The 16,169-nt window shown below is 38.2% G+C and overlaps 1 protein-coding gene across 3 annotated transcripts in view; it reads right to left on the bottom strand.

The window, feature by feature from the left end:
- Positions 1 to 276: 276 nt before the first annotated feature.
- The window catches only part of ACTR2 (actin related protein 2), a 32,566-nt gene continuing 16,673 nt past the window's right edge, over positions 277 to 16,169 (bottom strand). For all 3 annotated transcript variants that reach the window (XM_001494389.7, XM_003362986.5, XM_070236317.1), the window contains 5 exons: positions 14,395 to 14,531; positions 12,648 to 12,797; positions 9,880 to 10,025; positions 6,230 to 6,362; positions 277 to 2,969 (listed from right to left, as the gene is read on the bottom strand). In XM_001494389.7, coding sequence (XP_001494439.2) covers positions 2,799 to 2,969; positions 6,230 to 6,362; positions 9,880 to 10,025; positions 12,648 to 12,797; positions 14,395 to 14,531 — 737 coding nt within the window. In that variant the 3' untranslated portion in view covers positions 277 to 2,798. The remainder of the gene's footprint in view (positions 2,970 to 6,229; positions 6,363 to 9,879; positions 10,026 to 12,647; positions 12,798 to 14,394; positions 14,532 to 16,169) is intronic.

Genomic DNA, 16,169 nt, shown 5'->3' on the forward strand with positions numbered 1-16,169 from the left:
TCCAGGAACAAGAAGGTCTGCTCAAGGAAAAAATCTCCAAGGTTGCCGTAATTTGCTCTTATTTCCAGGTTGTTTTTTCCTTATGTATTTAAAATCATACCAGAAATAAAGAGGTTTTCTGGTCACAAAATAGAACACTGAACTAAAGTTGGCCTAACAACTAGCATAAAGTTGTCAATCTATCCTGCATTAGCAAAACTGAAAATACAAATAAAGTTAAGGAAATGAAACTAAAGAGAAAAACTATTAAGAGGAAAAACAAAGACAAAATTCAAATTGAGTCTGAGAAATCTGGCTTTATTTTCTGAATCAAAAAGAAGAATATCCATGTTAAATTTCAAATGCTTAACTTTCCATTGATCTCTTAAAATACTTTCCACGTATTGTTAACAGTGCTCAGAACTGTGTAAAAGTTAACATCCAATACCAAGCTTCAGAGAAAAAAGTTTAACTATCAGATTGATTTCTAAGAAATCCTTCTCAAAGATCAAGGGATTGGCAGTTTTAATTTAAAAAGAAAAGATTTTTAATCATTATTGGAAATTCAAACGACAATGGTTTTCAAGAGCTAAAAATGAGATCTCTTTTAAAACAGAAAAAATTGTAATTTCTGAGGGTCTCACACCTGACAACTCCAGTTAAACATAATACTTCCCCCACTCCCAAAATTACTAAATGCATTATTTCACCTTGGAACAGGAAAATTATAAAATGAAAATTTTAAATTATACTATATATATATTAATACACCATTTAAACTGTTATGTTTGCAAGCAGAATTATGAAATTGAAACCAAATTCTACATTCAAGGGACAAATGATAAAATGCTTTCTTTATTTTAAGAGTCCATCCCGTTCTTGGTTGTTTTCTAGCCCCATATTTTAAAATCATAACCGAAGGCCAAGAGTCAATCCATTTACCTGAAATGAACGGCTAGTAGGTCCTGGTCCTACATTTGTGTCCTTTAACAAGTCCAGTACTCAAAAGGCAGAGGGAATTTACAAGAACATGATTTAGGAACACTTCAGAATACCACAGGGACTCTGACGTCCACATCCCTAACATCTAGTAGACGGCATTTGTAGGCTATTCATGTGTACTGAAGCATGTCCAGCATGCAGGCCAACTTGTTTTATTTGTTCAAATTGAGGTAAAACAGACAAAAAAATAGTTAATATTAACAGAAGCTGCATAATTTAAACTAACCTTTTTTTGTTGCTTATTTCATATAGACTGATTTTTAAGTTTTCTCACAAAAGAGACTCTAATGCCAATAATTTCTCCAATTTCAGTCAACCCCCCCCAAAACCTTTATCTTTCAAAGCCATTATTAAGTAAAGAATGTTTCGAAATGAAGGAAAACATTTTTCTTCAGAATCTGAATTCTGCACTTAGCGTGATACAATTTCTTGCTACTATACTTTTCAAATTTAGAAAGAATTCAAGTCTGAGTACTATCTGATATTTTTTCAGTCACCAAGTAATACCAACAGGATTCATCAATATGATTTTCTGATACAGGCAGGCAAGTCTGCTAACATTTACAAATACTAACAACCCTTCTTTCAAAGGTAAAATGGCTGAGATCTTAGTAGTTACGATTAGTTTTTCAGTACAATACAAACTTAAATCTTGATTTTTTTTTTGCCATCATTTTAAATAGTCAAATTTTATTCCACTTCCAGGTTGCAAGCTGAAACAAACAAAACTAATGACAATTACCCAACTGGCAACAAATCCCATATTTCAATATTATTTTTAACCCAACAATTATAACCTACTGCCAGTAACTACTTATATGTATCTACTTGTTAGTAAGCTCTGGTCAGTCACATAGAAGAATAATTTGCGAGAATGGTACCTTGGTACTGGGCTACCTTAATGCTTCTGGTATAAACAGAAGCACTTAGAAAATATCAGCTCTTAAGCACTTTTTTATCTGTAATTTGAATTTCCAAAAGCATGTTTAAATGTTACTTTTCCATTGATAGATTCTAGGGAGTCCAGTCTCAGCCAACAAGGTTCATTTTAAAAAACCACTAAATCCCTAAACTACATGGTCCTGGAATACTACAGTTGGTGTTTATATCAGATGGAAACAATTACAGGCAGACCAAAAGGAGAAGAAAACCTGCCAAATCAAAGTACTGTACGTAAAGCTCATCTTACATACCCCAGAGCAGAAAAGCTCAAAAATCAAAAAACCAGAATCAAAAGACCCCCTCCCCACTCAAAAACCCACCCAAAACACTTTAGTTCTGCGCCTAACGTGTCCCTAAAATGTTATCACTCGAAGCTTTGCGGTACTTAAAGCTGTAGAGTCACTAGAAGGCCCAGGCTAGAGAGGCAATGCCAGGAGGGGTTCAGCAGCGCCCACCCATCCCTTACCACCCCCACCCCAACAGAATGCAAAAGCTCCCGCACAGGTCCTTTTTCTTATGCTAATAAAGGCATACCACCTAGTGTGCTAAAGACGAAAACTAGCAGCATTAGAGCAGTAAAGGGAAACAGGAAGCCGACAGGTGCGGTCTAAATGCCTACTTAGAAGAAACAAAGCAGCAGACAGGACCCTTTGCCCTCTCCCTGTGTTTGTAGGGAAGTGGTTGAACTAAACAGTCAGATTTACCCACATTAACAAAATTTAACAAAGCTTCCCCAAGACACCAGAATAAAACCTGACCTTTCCAGTCAAAGGGCACAGAGAGGCCTCTTCCATGTCCTGGAGTCGAATGAGTTCAAAGATTGGCAATAAAGGAAAAAGAAAGCATTAGGGGTGTGATGGAGCAAGCTTTGCAGTTTATCGAACAGTCACACCAAGTTTCTCCAGCACACGGACACCCTTTTCTTGGTATTCCTGTCGGGTCATCCAGAAGTTGTCTTTGTCTTTCATGATGTCTGCTAGGACTGCACCACCCAGGAATACCATGTGCTTTCTGCGGGGTGGGTCTTCGATGCGGATCTTAAATTTCTAGGGAAAGAGGAGATGATAAAATGTCACACATACATAGTGCTTTCTGCTTTAGGAAAATGACTTTTCCATATATTCTCGTGTTGAATTCTCAGAAGAGTCCTGTGATGTAAGCAGGACAGCAGGGTGTGGTATCTGAGGTACAGACACTCTGTAATTTGCCCAAAGCTAACAGCTAGGAGATCACACAGCCATCCCAGTGTGCTCAGAACAGTCCTGATTTACACCTGTTGCCCAATCATTAACAGCACCTCTTGTCACTCTCAAGTGTTCTGATCCGAACGAGAAATTCCAGGATCACCCTACTGAGTACCAGAGTCCTGATGCAGCAGGCTTCCCCATCAGCTGGTGGATGACCACAGGGGCAAATCACCCAGCGAGCTGTGAGACCAAGAGTTTGGATATGAGGACTTGGATGCTTTCTTCAAGGTCTAACGCTGTTATGATTCTAGTCCTATGCAATAGGGTAAGACTGAAGTTCTTTTCTTACAAGCAAAGCTCACTGATTATTGTCTCAAATTCAAATGAAATGTTCTCAAAATAAACAAAGCCAAATACGGTCAAAATAAATCATGGGGATGTTGGAAAAAATGAACACAGTAACCAAAATTAAAGACAAGTGGGAAAAGTTTTATACTCTGTAGCCAGTATTAGTTGTCTAGCAAAGACACACCTCAATCTGTTTGGTCAGCCAACCCCTGGAAGAGAAACCTTAAAATGATGTAGCAGTTTTATTTACAGTCACAAATCCTGCAAAATGACTCAAAGTAACTATGTCATTCTAAATTGTCTTTATGTCACATAAACGAATGGTAGACTGACAATACACCAGAAAGAACAGCTAACTTATTAATCAATTCTGAGACTAACCTACTGTTTTAACTGTTCTAATTACTTTCTAGCTCTTAGGCAGGGGTCAGCAAACTTCTGTAAAGGGCCAGATAGTAATCCTTGAGGCTTTGTGGGTCTCTCTGGCAGCTACCTAAGGAAGGCAGCCATAGACGATATGTGAAAATAGGTAACACTATGTAAAAGAATGAGCCTGGCCATGTTCCAATAAAGCTTTATTTATAAAACCAGCTGGTCTCGCACCGGGCTGTAGTCTGGCCACCCCTGCTCTAGGGGAAACATGGCAAGCCCCTGAAGACACTGCTGCCCCTGCAGCTTTCTCAACTGTCTGCTGATTCTCTCGCGCTCTCCCTTCCTGACCCTGGAGGTCTGGGAACAGGGATTTTCTTCTTCTTCATTGCTGCTTCTCTCTCCCTCCTCCACACAACTCCATGGCCCCTCCAAAACTCATTTCATCAGACTATTCCATCTGCCTCCTTGCCTAAGTCATCTATAGACCCCCAGGTTATTTCTTCTCATATCTGCTTTTATTGCATGAGTGTGCGTGCTCACTCCATCATTTCCTGACATTATCCTGACTTTGTCCTTCTCTCCCTCTCACACTCCAAACACCAACTCCAGTGATCAACTCTCTACTTTGCACCTGCCCTCCAGGAACTAAAGACTATCGGAGAGAAACTCGACATCCTGCTTTCAATATATCACTTACCTCCATCAAGCCCCTTAGTGGTGCTGGCAATCCCATTACATTTCTCTTCTCTCTCTTCCACTGTCCAAGAGAACCATTTCACACCTCCTCTTCTATCTTAAACCTCCACCACCCCACCCCTCCCTCCTGTCAGAGCTTCCTAATTGGTCTTTCTACATCTGCTTTTCTTCCTCCCTCCCTCAACAGCCTATTCACCACACTAGACTTAATGACTCTTTAAAAACAAGTCAGATCCTATCATTTCTCTGCACAAAATCCTCCCAAGACTTTCCATCTCTCTAGGAGTAAGCCAAACTCTACCGTGGCTGAACAAGACCCTCGTCCCGACTCCTTTCTGACCTCACCTCCAACCCTCTCCCTTGCTTACTCTGCTCCAGCCACACCCGTACAATCCCACCAACTTGGGGCTTTGGCACTTGCTGTTTCTGCCTGGAAGATTCTCCCCCAGATAGTCATGTAGCTCACCTGCTCATTCCCTCACTCCACTCAGGTCTCTGCTCAAAAGTTCTCTCATCTGAGATGCCTTGCCCGATCACGCTGCATGAAGGAGCACACCATCTCCCCAACCACTTCCCTTCCTAGCCCCTAACTCACTTCACTTCTCTTCATAGTGCTTATTAATACTGATTTATTATTCATAGACTAAAAGCAGGGATTCGTTTTTGTTCACCACTGTTTTGTTTGTCCCAGCACCCAGATCAGTGTTTGGCACCCAGAAGGAGTTCAAGAACTATTTGCTGAATAAATAAATGATCACCTGAGACTGATTTTAAATTAGAGATATAACCCAATAAAATCAGACAAATGAGTGAAGTACTTAGACAACATGGCTCCTTTTGAGTCTTTTAATTTGTTTAATGTATGTGAGTCCATTCTCAATTTAATTTCAACAATCTGAGTCACATATGAAAGATGTAACATTAAGTCTCCAATACATACACTCCTCTGTAATATGTAATCTCATTATCTAAAACAGTCGATCAAAGTCGAGACAAAGCTCAGAGATTAACTCAGAATTACTCAACTCTTCGTTGAGTGCATAGTATATATAGCAAACTTTACACAGTCCAGAGTTTGTAGAAAGAAAAAAACCAATGCCAAATAACCATCAACTATTACATACTAGTTTAAAAATTTCCTTCTACTCTACACATCAACTACCAATTGAAGTCTGTTTCAAAAACTCTGATAGCTGATGGGGATGTTAAAGAAGTGAAGAAATGATATTTTACAATCTGTTTGGGGAGGTAAGAAACATGCAAGCAAGAGCCAGAAAATAACCTAGAAGCAGAAATATAAGATAGTCCAAGAGTAGCACTGAAGGCTGATTTCATATCCAAAAAGTAAGTTTAAAAAACCCCACAAAAACTCAAGTGGGGCCTTTGTCTCTCTGTAGTGTACCAGGTTCTTCCCACGCACTTAGAGGCACCTGGATCTCAGGCTGTTCCTTACAGGGGAACCAGAACATTTGGCCCTGCACCTCGTCACCTCCCTCCACTGCGTACCGAGGCGACCAGGCAGTCTTCCGAGTATTCTGGGACAGAGCTTACCTTGAACCATTTACTTCTTTTCTCTCCAAGGCTGCACTTGACTGCATTAGGAATGTGTTTAGGAAGACTTCTTGCTCCCTCTAGTGGTTGTCAAGATTCACAAGCTACTTTACAAGGTTTTAAAAGTATGTTAACAGATTATTAATACTTACAGAAAGTTTTTCCACATCTCCCTTTAAAACCCGTTCTAAGTAAAGCTGTTTAAGTTCTCGTTCCAACCGTGATGGGAGTCCAGGGTACATAGTAGACCCTCCGGATAGTACAATATGCTTATAGAATTCAGATCTAGAAAGACACAATAGGTATTCATTTGGTGTTTCAGATTAGGAAAACAATATATCTCAGAGTTCCTGCTACTTAAGTCAGCCTCAGAGGGTTGCTGGGAGAATGAAATCCAACATGTAAGTCACAGGGCTGAATGTTTGCTACCACTACTGTTATTAGGTAACAAATCCTCTTTACATATAAAATATTTATTATAATCTTGATGAAAATACTTCTAAAGTACATGACACACTTTCTTGCAAATGTAACTGTCTTAATAATGACCACAGTTGCCATCGGTCAACTTCCAGTATTTGGCCCGTGTTGTCACAGTGCTCCCCTGGAGGCACTGAGATGTGGGTGTTAATTAACCACGTTCTACTGTGATTCCCGTTCTTGCTTTTCAATTCCTCCATTTGCCTCGTGCAGCTCTCCCTTTTGTTCCTCTGCCTTGAGGCTGTCCCGTGTTATTTTTTGTTAGACTGATGTGTTTGCTTCGTATAGCAGTCCTCTCTTTCTTCCTTAAATATGCTGTTGGTTATGACACCAGATAATCACATCTGAAATAACTGCACATGTAGTAAAAGTACTATAATCTGAGTAAGGGTCTGAGGAACTCTTCTCACAGTAAAGTTCAGGAACTGAGTCACATCCATTTTGACCTCATTCAAACTGGCTTCCAGGCTTTTACTTACTCCCAGGTTCTCAATGGCTCAGGCTACTTTAATTCTAGCCTCTGGAAGAGCAATGCTTTGTATTTAATTGCAGAAGTGTGCACGTGAGTGTAGCACAGGCCAAGCAGCTGAGTTATAGCTACATGAGATATGTACCCACGAGCATTTACATGTAGGTCTCAACATGCGGAACACATAAAACAAAACTGGAGTTGTGCTACCTTCCTAAGCTAGCTCCGTGGAGAGGGTCCCGACCCTGACTCCAGTGCTTGAGGAATGCCAAAACGTTAATCCCTACCAGGAGGCATGCTCTTTTAAATACGACTTTGCTATTAATGATCATTAAATCAAGGGACAAAAGCATCTACCTAACCCAACTCTGAAAAGTCACCATAATTACAAAGTCTAGATTAGATTTTTGATCTTCTTCCACTAGACCTGCAGCTTGTTATGAGTCATTGCTATTTTTAGTAATTTCCATTTATTCTCCTGCTCCCAGCCATCCCACCAGAAGGAGTTAGGTGGTTATTTAATTCAGAGTTAAACAAACGCTTGTTTTACAAAATGCTTCTGAGTGAATTCCTCAATTACCTGGGTGTAAAGGGAGGGTTTCTAACTATGACTCAAATTCTAGATGCAATAAAAGAAAGATTATAAACGTTTTTATATGATTAAATAAAAACAAATTTTTGTATAGCCAAAAACACCATAAGCAAGAGATAAAGGGCTAAGTAGGAGAAAATATCTGCAAGAGATATCAGAGTTAATATTAAAAAAACCTTTAAAAATTGAGGGGAAAAAATACAAAAATTCTACAGAAGAACAGACAAAAGCCGTGAACAGATAATTCACCAGAAAAAGACATAAAAGTGACCATAAACAGAGAAAAATATGTTCAATTTCACTCTTAAGAGAAATGCATATTGAGATATCATTTCTCACTCATTAGACTGGCATAAAAGTAAAAAAGCTGACAAACTGTGAACAAGCTGTGGGGACACAGGTGCCCTCATATATGACTAGCGGGAATGAGAAATGGTACAACATCCATAGAGGGGAATTGAGCAATAATAAAACTACATGCATTTACCCTTTGACCCAACAATTCCCCCTCTAGAAATTTTTTCAGAATATACATGTCCAATAATGCAAAAATACAGTCTGCACAAGGTTATTAATTGCAATATTATTTATCAGCACAAATATTGGAATCTACCTAAATAACCAAGATTCACTGAATAAACTATGATATGTACACACAGTGGAATACTATGCAACTGGAAAGAAGAATGAGGACAATCCCCAGAAAATGGTATAGGACTGTTTAGGATATATTAAGTGAAAAAAAACCAAAGTGCAAAAGAGTATTTACAGTATGTTACCTTTTGAATAAAAGGAAGTAAGAAACACAGAAAGGATAAATCTCAAACTAATGAGATAATGAGACTATTTACCTACAAGAGGGAGGAGGACTCGGGTGGAAGACAAGGGGTGGGGAGAGTAATACTTCTAAGAATACTTTCGTGTACAGTTTTGACTATACTGTTAATGTTCTACCTATTCAAAAAACAAAATTAAAGATGAGCTGGAAATATCATGTGCCACAAAATAGAAAGTGCTCAAAAAAAGATGGGGGCATGTCAAAGGACACAGGAGCCTGCTAGAAAGGGCTCTCACTGGCCAAATCAGGAACAATTTCAGCATCAAAATAAATAAAGACAGTAATAAATTATAATCCACTGAATTTGGAATCATGAGTCTGATAATAAACAAACAGATAAAAAAAGGGAGATGGAAAAGCACCTCCTTATGCTAGAATGCCAACTAATAAATATAGAAGGAATGATGGAATTAGAAGATCACTTTTTGACAACCATCACAATGAAAATGGATTTAGGCAAGAATCACCAATAGATGCTAAAAGGGGTAGGGGGCAGATATGATGAAGAACAGGAGATTTACACAGTCCCAAAGTACTTTCTTACAAATTACTTATAAACTAAGAAATAAAAATAGAAAAACAAACAGTGGAGAAAACAGGAAATGTCATTAATAGCTTAACACTAACATCACCAATAAGGAGCAAACATCACCTCTGATGTGATACCCTGAGAAGAACACATCACTTATATAGTAGTATAGCCCAAAATTCACAACCTGAACCTAATCACAAGAAAACATTCAAACCCAAATTGAGAAAAATTCTCTAAAATAATTGGCCTGCACTCTGCAAAGACGTCAATGTCATGAAAGACTGAAGAACTGTAACAGATAAAGGTGACCAGGAAACATGACAACTAAATACAATGTGTGATCCTAGATTTGATCCTTTACCAGAGAAAAGAAAAACTGGATAAAGGACATTCCTGGGACAATGGATGAGACTGAAATATGGTAGATAAAAACTACAGCAATAACCTCAACTCGCTAACAGTACTGTGGCTATATAAGAGAATACCTTCATTAGGAAATACAGACTGAGTATTAAGGAGTAAAGAGCATTTATCCATTCAACCTACTCTCAAATGGCTCAAGAAAAGGAGAGAGGATGACAAAACAAGCATGCAGAACGTTAAAATCAGTAAAATGGGAAACTGGATAAAGAGTATACGTGAGTATATGTATACAGGAGTATAGATATTCTTGCAACTTTCAAGTTTTAAATTATTTGAAAATAAAAAGTTTGAAATGGCTTCTGAGACACAATGATACGTTGTCCAACATCCAGTGCCACCCTATCAAAAAATTATTTTGCCTTATCTATTTAAAGACATAAGTGAGAAAACAGACAACTTGGTCATTCTAACTGTTTATAGTCCATCTATTTCTGATAAATAACTTTGAAACCACCATTTCTAACGTACCTGGTATCAATGTCAGCTGCCTGGATTGTGTTAAAAAGCAATTCAGCAACACCCACTCCCTCGACATTGATCAAGTGAGGCTGAAATAAAGCTTCCGGTGCTTCAAATCTCTCCCCACCGACTTTGATAATGCGGCCATCTGGGAGCTAGAAACCAAAAATAACCAGGTATTAGTCAGCAAAAGATTAACAACCTTCCCAGTGTTCTCTAGAACACTAGATAGTACTTTTAAACACATCTGTTCTATAACCAAAATCATTATCAGCAACACATTTCTCCTAAAATACATTTTTGAAAAAAGAAAAACAAGGTAAAATAAAATACATTTAGATAATTGATTTTATTATTAGGCTTTTTTTTTAAAATGGTATGCCATCCCCCAAACATCAGAAATTTCTTGCAGAAACCACCAGTGCATGAGTGCGCGATGGGCCACTGGTGTGCGCAACAAACGTAAACAGGCAGCACTGATCGACCACTGCATTTGGATGATTAATGGTATCAATGCTGCTCCTCTTATCATTTTAATACATTTGTGACTTTATGGATATTTTTACCATGTAGCACAGACAATCAATGAAAAAGTCTAAATAATTTCTTTCACCAAACAATTACTCTGTGAAACTTTGTTATTTTGCCATCAAAATACTTTATATCTTGTGAAACTTCCGTCAAATCATTTAATCTGAAAACTGTTTTACGATCAAGAATGTTTAAGGAACATCGATCTAGAGTACTTCATCAGGCAATTCTGCTTAGCCTCTACTAGCTCCTATTAAATTCTAAATGATAACAGATGAATAGAATTTTAACTTGAGCAAATACAATTGAAACAACGGGTCAGATGTCGTTATGACATGACCTTGCAGGGAACACTCTTAAGTCACATCATGTTCATACTTAATTAAATGAGAAACGATAGATAAAAACTCCCTCTCTTAACCGACCTCACCATTCACTGGACCGACTGGACTAAGAAACGAGCGCGTTTGCGGACGCTGCATCTGACGCTTTCCATCCGAGATACCACAGTTAGTTTGACATTAACATTTCTAACAGTGTATTTATTTGTAATAATAGAATTACAATAATTATACCAAGACTCCAAAATTGACTTTCCAACATAACAAGGGGCCACAAAGCAAGTTTAAAACATTTACTCCGTGTGTGTGCCGTGATTGCTTAGATATACCTGCAAAGCAATCACATTTTTCAAAAATGCCAGAATTATCGTTTTATAAATTCTATCAAATTTCTAAAAAAAAAAGACACTGATCCAAACATTTACCCTTAAAATATAAAACCATTAGGTGAGTTAAAAAACCACATGAAATCACCTAAATATCCAGATAAACCTCCCAGGGCAGACCATTACCAGCAAAGCCTCTTCCCCTCGCACTGCCAGCCTGGCGGATGGCGCGGCTTCTCTCAGTGCTCTGGCTCCTGCCCAGCATGGGCCACCCAGCCTAGGAACCACCTACCTCTAGAACTGTTGAGACGGTATGGTTCTCATTTCTTTGCACCAAATCTTAACCTGTCCTTTATTTCTCCGTCCTTATCCCTCTTCACTTACTCATCAGTTTACTGTTTCTTATTTGTTGTATATATTTTTGTAACATACTCAAACTCTTTGAGAAAGGAGGGAAGAAATAAATAAAATGTGCCTTACATTTCTAGTTCCCTCATCCTTTGCTTCAAGCCACTTTCTTCCAAATGAGTCAGGTAGATGAAAAATTATAAATCTAGAGGAACTGTCAAGAAGGCTTCAGGAAAGAATCTCCAGGGCAAAGCTGGAGATCATTAAGTTGCAACATATTGGCTTACTGACTATTTGGGTCAGTATCTTTTAAAACTAAAACAATATAATTTATAAAATTTTTTTAAATGACTATTTTGTACATACTTGTGATATGTAGAGCTTACACGAATCAAATGGTTTAAGAATACTTGCTTTTATTGCCCATTACTCAATTTCATTTTAGCAATAACTAGATTGAAGATGAGATATGGAAGTACTTTATACTCAGATGAATATAATAGACTTACGATAGCAATACATTAAAAATTCAGATAGGATCAACTCCCCTGGTGTAAGCTATAACTAGATTCTAAGTCTCGTTAGTTACAATTTCAAGTTAACATTTGTTCTGAACATCCCATTAAAAAAATACTACGCCAGGAAAAGACTGCCACCTACTGAATTATTAAAGCAATATTCTAGGCTGACCACCTCCCAAAGCACGGTTCTTAGAACACTGGTCCCATGAAATGCTGAAGAGTCCTGTAGTCTAATACGGCCGAGAAACACACGTGCTACATTCTCACAGTCAGGCACATGTTAGCGTATCAAAGGCTCTGAGACGGCCTGTAGTAAAGTAAATCCAACTCTCCCCCAAACTTATTTGACAATGCAACCCCCATTTTAATTTTTGTGAAATACCTATTAACATCTCAGGGAAATGCCATTCTGTAAAACACATGCTGAAATATGCTATTTCAGATACCAGAATCTCAAAGTAACATTTCACATCTGATTATATCCTAAGGTAGAAAAACAATTTATGTGCTTTATTTTACATTATATGGTGTCCTAAAATAATTAAGTCATAGAATCTTAATGTAGAAAGACATTAAAGGTCACACATATACATATTTCAACAACCCAAAACAAAAATACTGGATTCCAAGAAAACCTCCTTAAACACACACCAACAATCATGGTTGTCCATTTTAAAACCACATATATATTACATACGGGAAATACTTACTGTGTAAGATTCAACTAATACTGTGGTTTCTAAGGCCAGTTTCTGCTCTTGCTCAATATTATACCCCACATAACACAATTTTTCTTTAATCATGCGAACCGTTTCAAAATCAGCAGAATGGTTGAAGGCATATCCTCGCAACAGAAGCAGCTGGTACCAAAAAATAGCAGTAAATTCACAATTAATCTGAATGAGTTCGACTCTGCAAAAGCTCTTATTTTTCACTAAATATGTCATATCAATAACAAATGCAATAGACTGGATCCTTAGCTCTTACTGAATACTTCAGAAAGGGAAATACTACTCGCCACAGAAGGATTTCTATTTCAGTTTCACAGAGTAACAGAATTAACAGTTCATGAACAATAAATCGGGAAAATGAGGTAGAGAGCTAATTTTTAAAAAGAGTACTGTTTGAGTGCTAATGTTTACACAGTTTTGATAAACAATCAAAAGTCTGTTAATAAATAATATTTTAGTACTAGACTGCTACAATCTGCACTTTCCTCAATCAATGCCATATTCATGAAATACCCCTGGGTCTTAGAAAGTTTTATCCCTAGCTTCCAGCATCATGTCTGACACACACTATATGGACAACAGCACTTGTTAAACAAATGAATGACACGAGAATTCAACTTGCTGACAGGAAAAAAAACTAAAACCATAATATGCATCATAAACACAATCGGACTTCTCACATAAAAACGTTAAAAAATAAATCCCCTAATTTTTGTGTGTATGTTCAAAAGAAAACCCTGGGAAACTCCTTTGGTAGTTAACCTCAGACAGAATTGTAGCCTAGAATGAGAATATTAAAATTCTCATTGACTTAATCTCACTGTTACCCTAAATGAGACTAGAGGAACCCCATGTCAAGAGGACTTAATGCAACCCACTTTGTCACAGAGATGTCCCCTAGGACAGTGTCCCAACAGCAGCGCCAATCATTTTGGACCTTATAATTCTTTGCTGTGGGCGCTGCCCTGTTCATTATAGGATGGTTAGTAGCATTCCTGCAGTTTTAACAACCAAAAAATGTCTCCAGACATTGCAAAAGGTCCCTAGGGGGCAGCATCGTCCCTGGTTGAGAGCCACTGACCTGGAGAGGATACACTAACTAGAGAATTCTAGTACAGACAATACTCTAAACCATTTTTTTGACATTAAAAAAATACACGTCTCCAAATAGTAGCTTTATAGACTTTCCCCAGCAATGTTTTTAAAGAAAATTCTAACTAACTATATTCAGAAGTATACTTTAAAACAGTAAAAATTGGATATATTCCATGAAAACTACTAAATATTAAAGTCTGGCACATCTGGGCTCTGTATTTAATCAAATATCAATAATTTGGTATCACTGTATTTGGTGGCAAAGGACACGAAATGGTGACCCAACCAAGACGATGGCTTTGACGTATACCTGTTCAAAGAAAGGCTATATGGCAGGAAAGGCTACTTAAGCTGTTCAAGGACGTTTTCGGGTCTCTTCCATCTTACCTCTCTACCCATTCCTCAGGAATAGCAAATACAATTATGTAATGAAATAATGTATCTTCATTAGTATTCCAGAGATCACGTGTGTAAATCTTATATGGATTTTTACATGAATAATCGAGTAACTGGGCCATTTCTCTAGTGGTGCAGAAGATTTGCTAGAATCCTGCGATGATACGTTCAGTTTTGTGTTAAGCTGGTAAACACAAACTACAAAATCTAATTTCTGTGAGCTGCTCTTGCTTACCTTGATAAGGTATCTAGTAATATCCCTCCCAGCAATATCTAGTCTCCTGGTAAGGTGAGGGAGAGAAAAGCCTTCATACACCGGGCAAATGTGAGTTACACCGTCTCCGGAATCCACCACTACTCCAGTCAACAAACCTGTGGACAGAATCATGAGGTTTTAAATAAAAAGCCAAATCAGAAAACTCAAAGCCAGCAAATTTCAAATACTACAGAAGCCAAACTAGAAACCTCACCAATCAGAATTGGTCTAGAAGCCAGCATTTATTATTTGCTTATTTTGACGTTTGTTTCTGATATACAGACACTAAAATCAGTGTTTTCTCACATCTCTTGTGAGACTCTTAGTCTAATCACGTGCCAACCCAGGAGATGGGAGAAACAGACCCCGAGACCTAGGCCTGAAAAGCACAACATGTTCTTAAAGCTCGTACAATTCTTTATTTCTCTTTCCAACTTAATCTTGTGACCCCTGAATTCCCTTGAAGCGAAATTTTCTAAAGCATCATGGATAACTTCTATGAAAACCATTGCAAAAGGTAAATAGTACACAAGCTGATAATGAATTTGCTGAAATAATCTAGTTTTTTAATATTATTTTTGCCATATATTTTCAAAACTGTTTTGTGTTGGAAAAATTCCTGTTGATACTAGATAGCTAGAAATCTGAGAACAATTAGTCTTGGCTAGCCAAAGGATCACCTCAATTATTCACTAGAAACCAGAAAGACAATGTCAATTAAACCTTATAATAAACAAACAGCAAAGAAGCCACCTTGTTTCCCAGACGTGCTATTTAAAGCTATAAATGGCTGTGGACATTAGTTTTCCACCTTTTGCACCAGGGTTAATCCAGGGGTGGGGGGGAATAGGGGATGACATTCGGGGGGACAGGACATAACCTTTTTCCAACTCATGTTTTCTAATAGAATGTTTTTAACCAATGTGTATTTTTACAAGGTGATTTTTACTAATCCATGTGTAGAATCAGATGGATCCCCATATTAAAGTTTGTTTCCTAAGTACTACATCATACACGCTGCTTAAGTACTAAGGCTTGAGACTTGGTGCTAGTGTCACCTCTTTCACAAACCTCTGACATGCCGAATCAAAACGGTCTGGTTCCGTATCATTTCCCATTAGACTCCAAGTTCCTTGAGGGCATCTTTACATTTCAACTGCCTAACAGACCCCGTGCACATATCTGACAGCCCGATAAGTTCTCAATCAGACCACCAGACTATAAAGAGCTCTCCCAGGGCCGGCTGGATGGTGCAGCGGTTAAGTGCGCACGTTCCGCTCCGGTGGCCCGGGGTTCGCTGGTTCGGATCCTGGGTGCGGACATGGCACCGCTTGGTAAGCCATGCTGTGGTAGGCGTCCCACATATAAAGTAGAGGAAGATGGGCACAGATGTTAGCTCAGGGCCAGTCTTCCTCAGCAAAAAGAGGAGGATTGGCAGTAGTTAGCTCAGGCTAATCTTCCTCAAAAAGAAAAAAAAGAAGAGCACTCCCCACATGGCCAATATTTTATTCTCAATAGACAGGGAGGCAGCTGGCAATGGCAGTATCAAGAAAATATAGTAGTCCCCTCCATTAAACACACCCCCAAAACTAGGGTGCACTCCCAAATCTCTACTCTCCTTTGTTTTTACTCTGTTATGTATTTGACAAGTAGAATTTTAAACTAACCTTTCTGGATCTCTGTGTACTTTTTTTTTAGCTCTGTCAAATGCCATGTTCATTCTCCACAGCTATTAAAATAGCCTAAAAGAGGGA

The sequence above is a fragment of the Equus caballus genome, chromosome 15 (genome assembly GCF_041296265.1).
Source record: "Equus caballus isolate H_3958 breed thoroughbred chromosome 15, TB-T2T, whole genome shotgun sequence".
Lineage (NCBI taxonomy): Eukaryota > Metazoa > Chordata > Mammalia > Perissodactyla > Equidae > Equus > Equus caballus.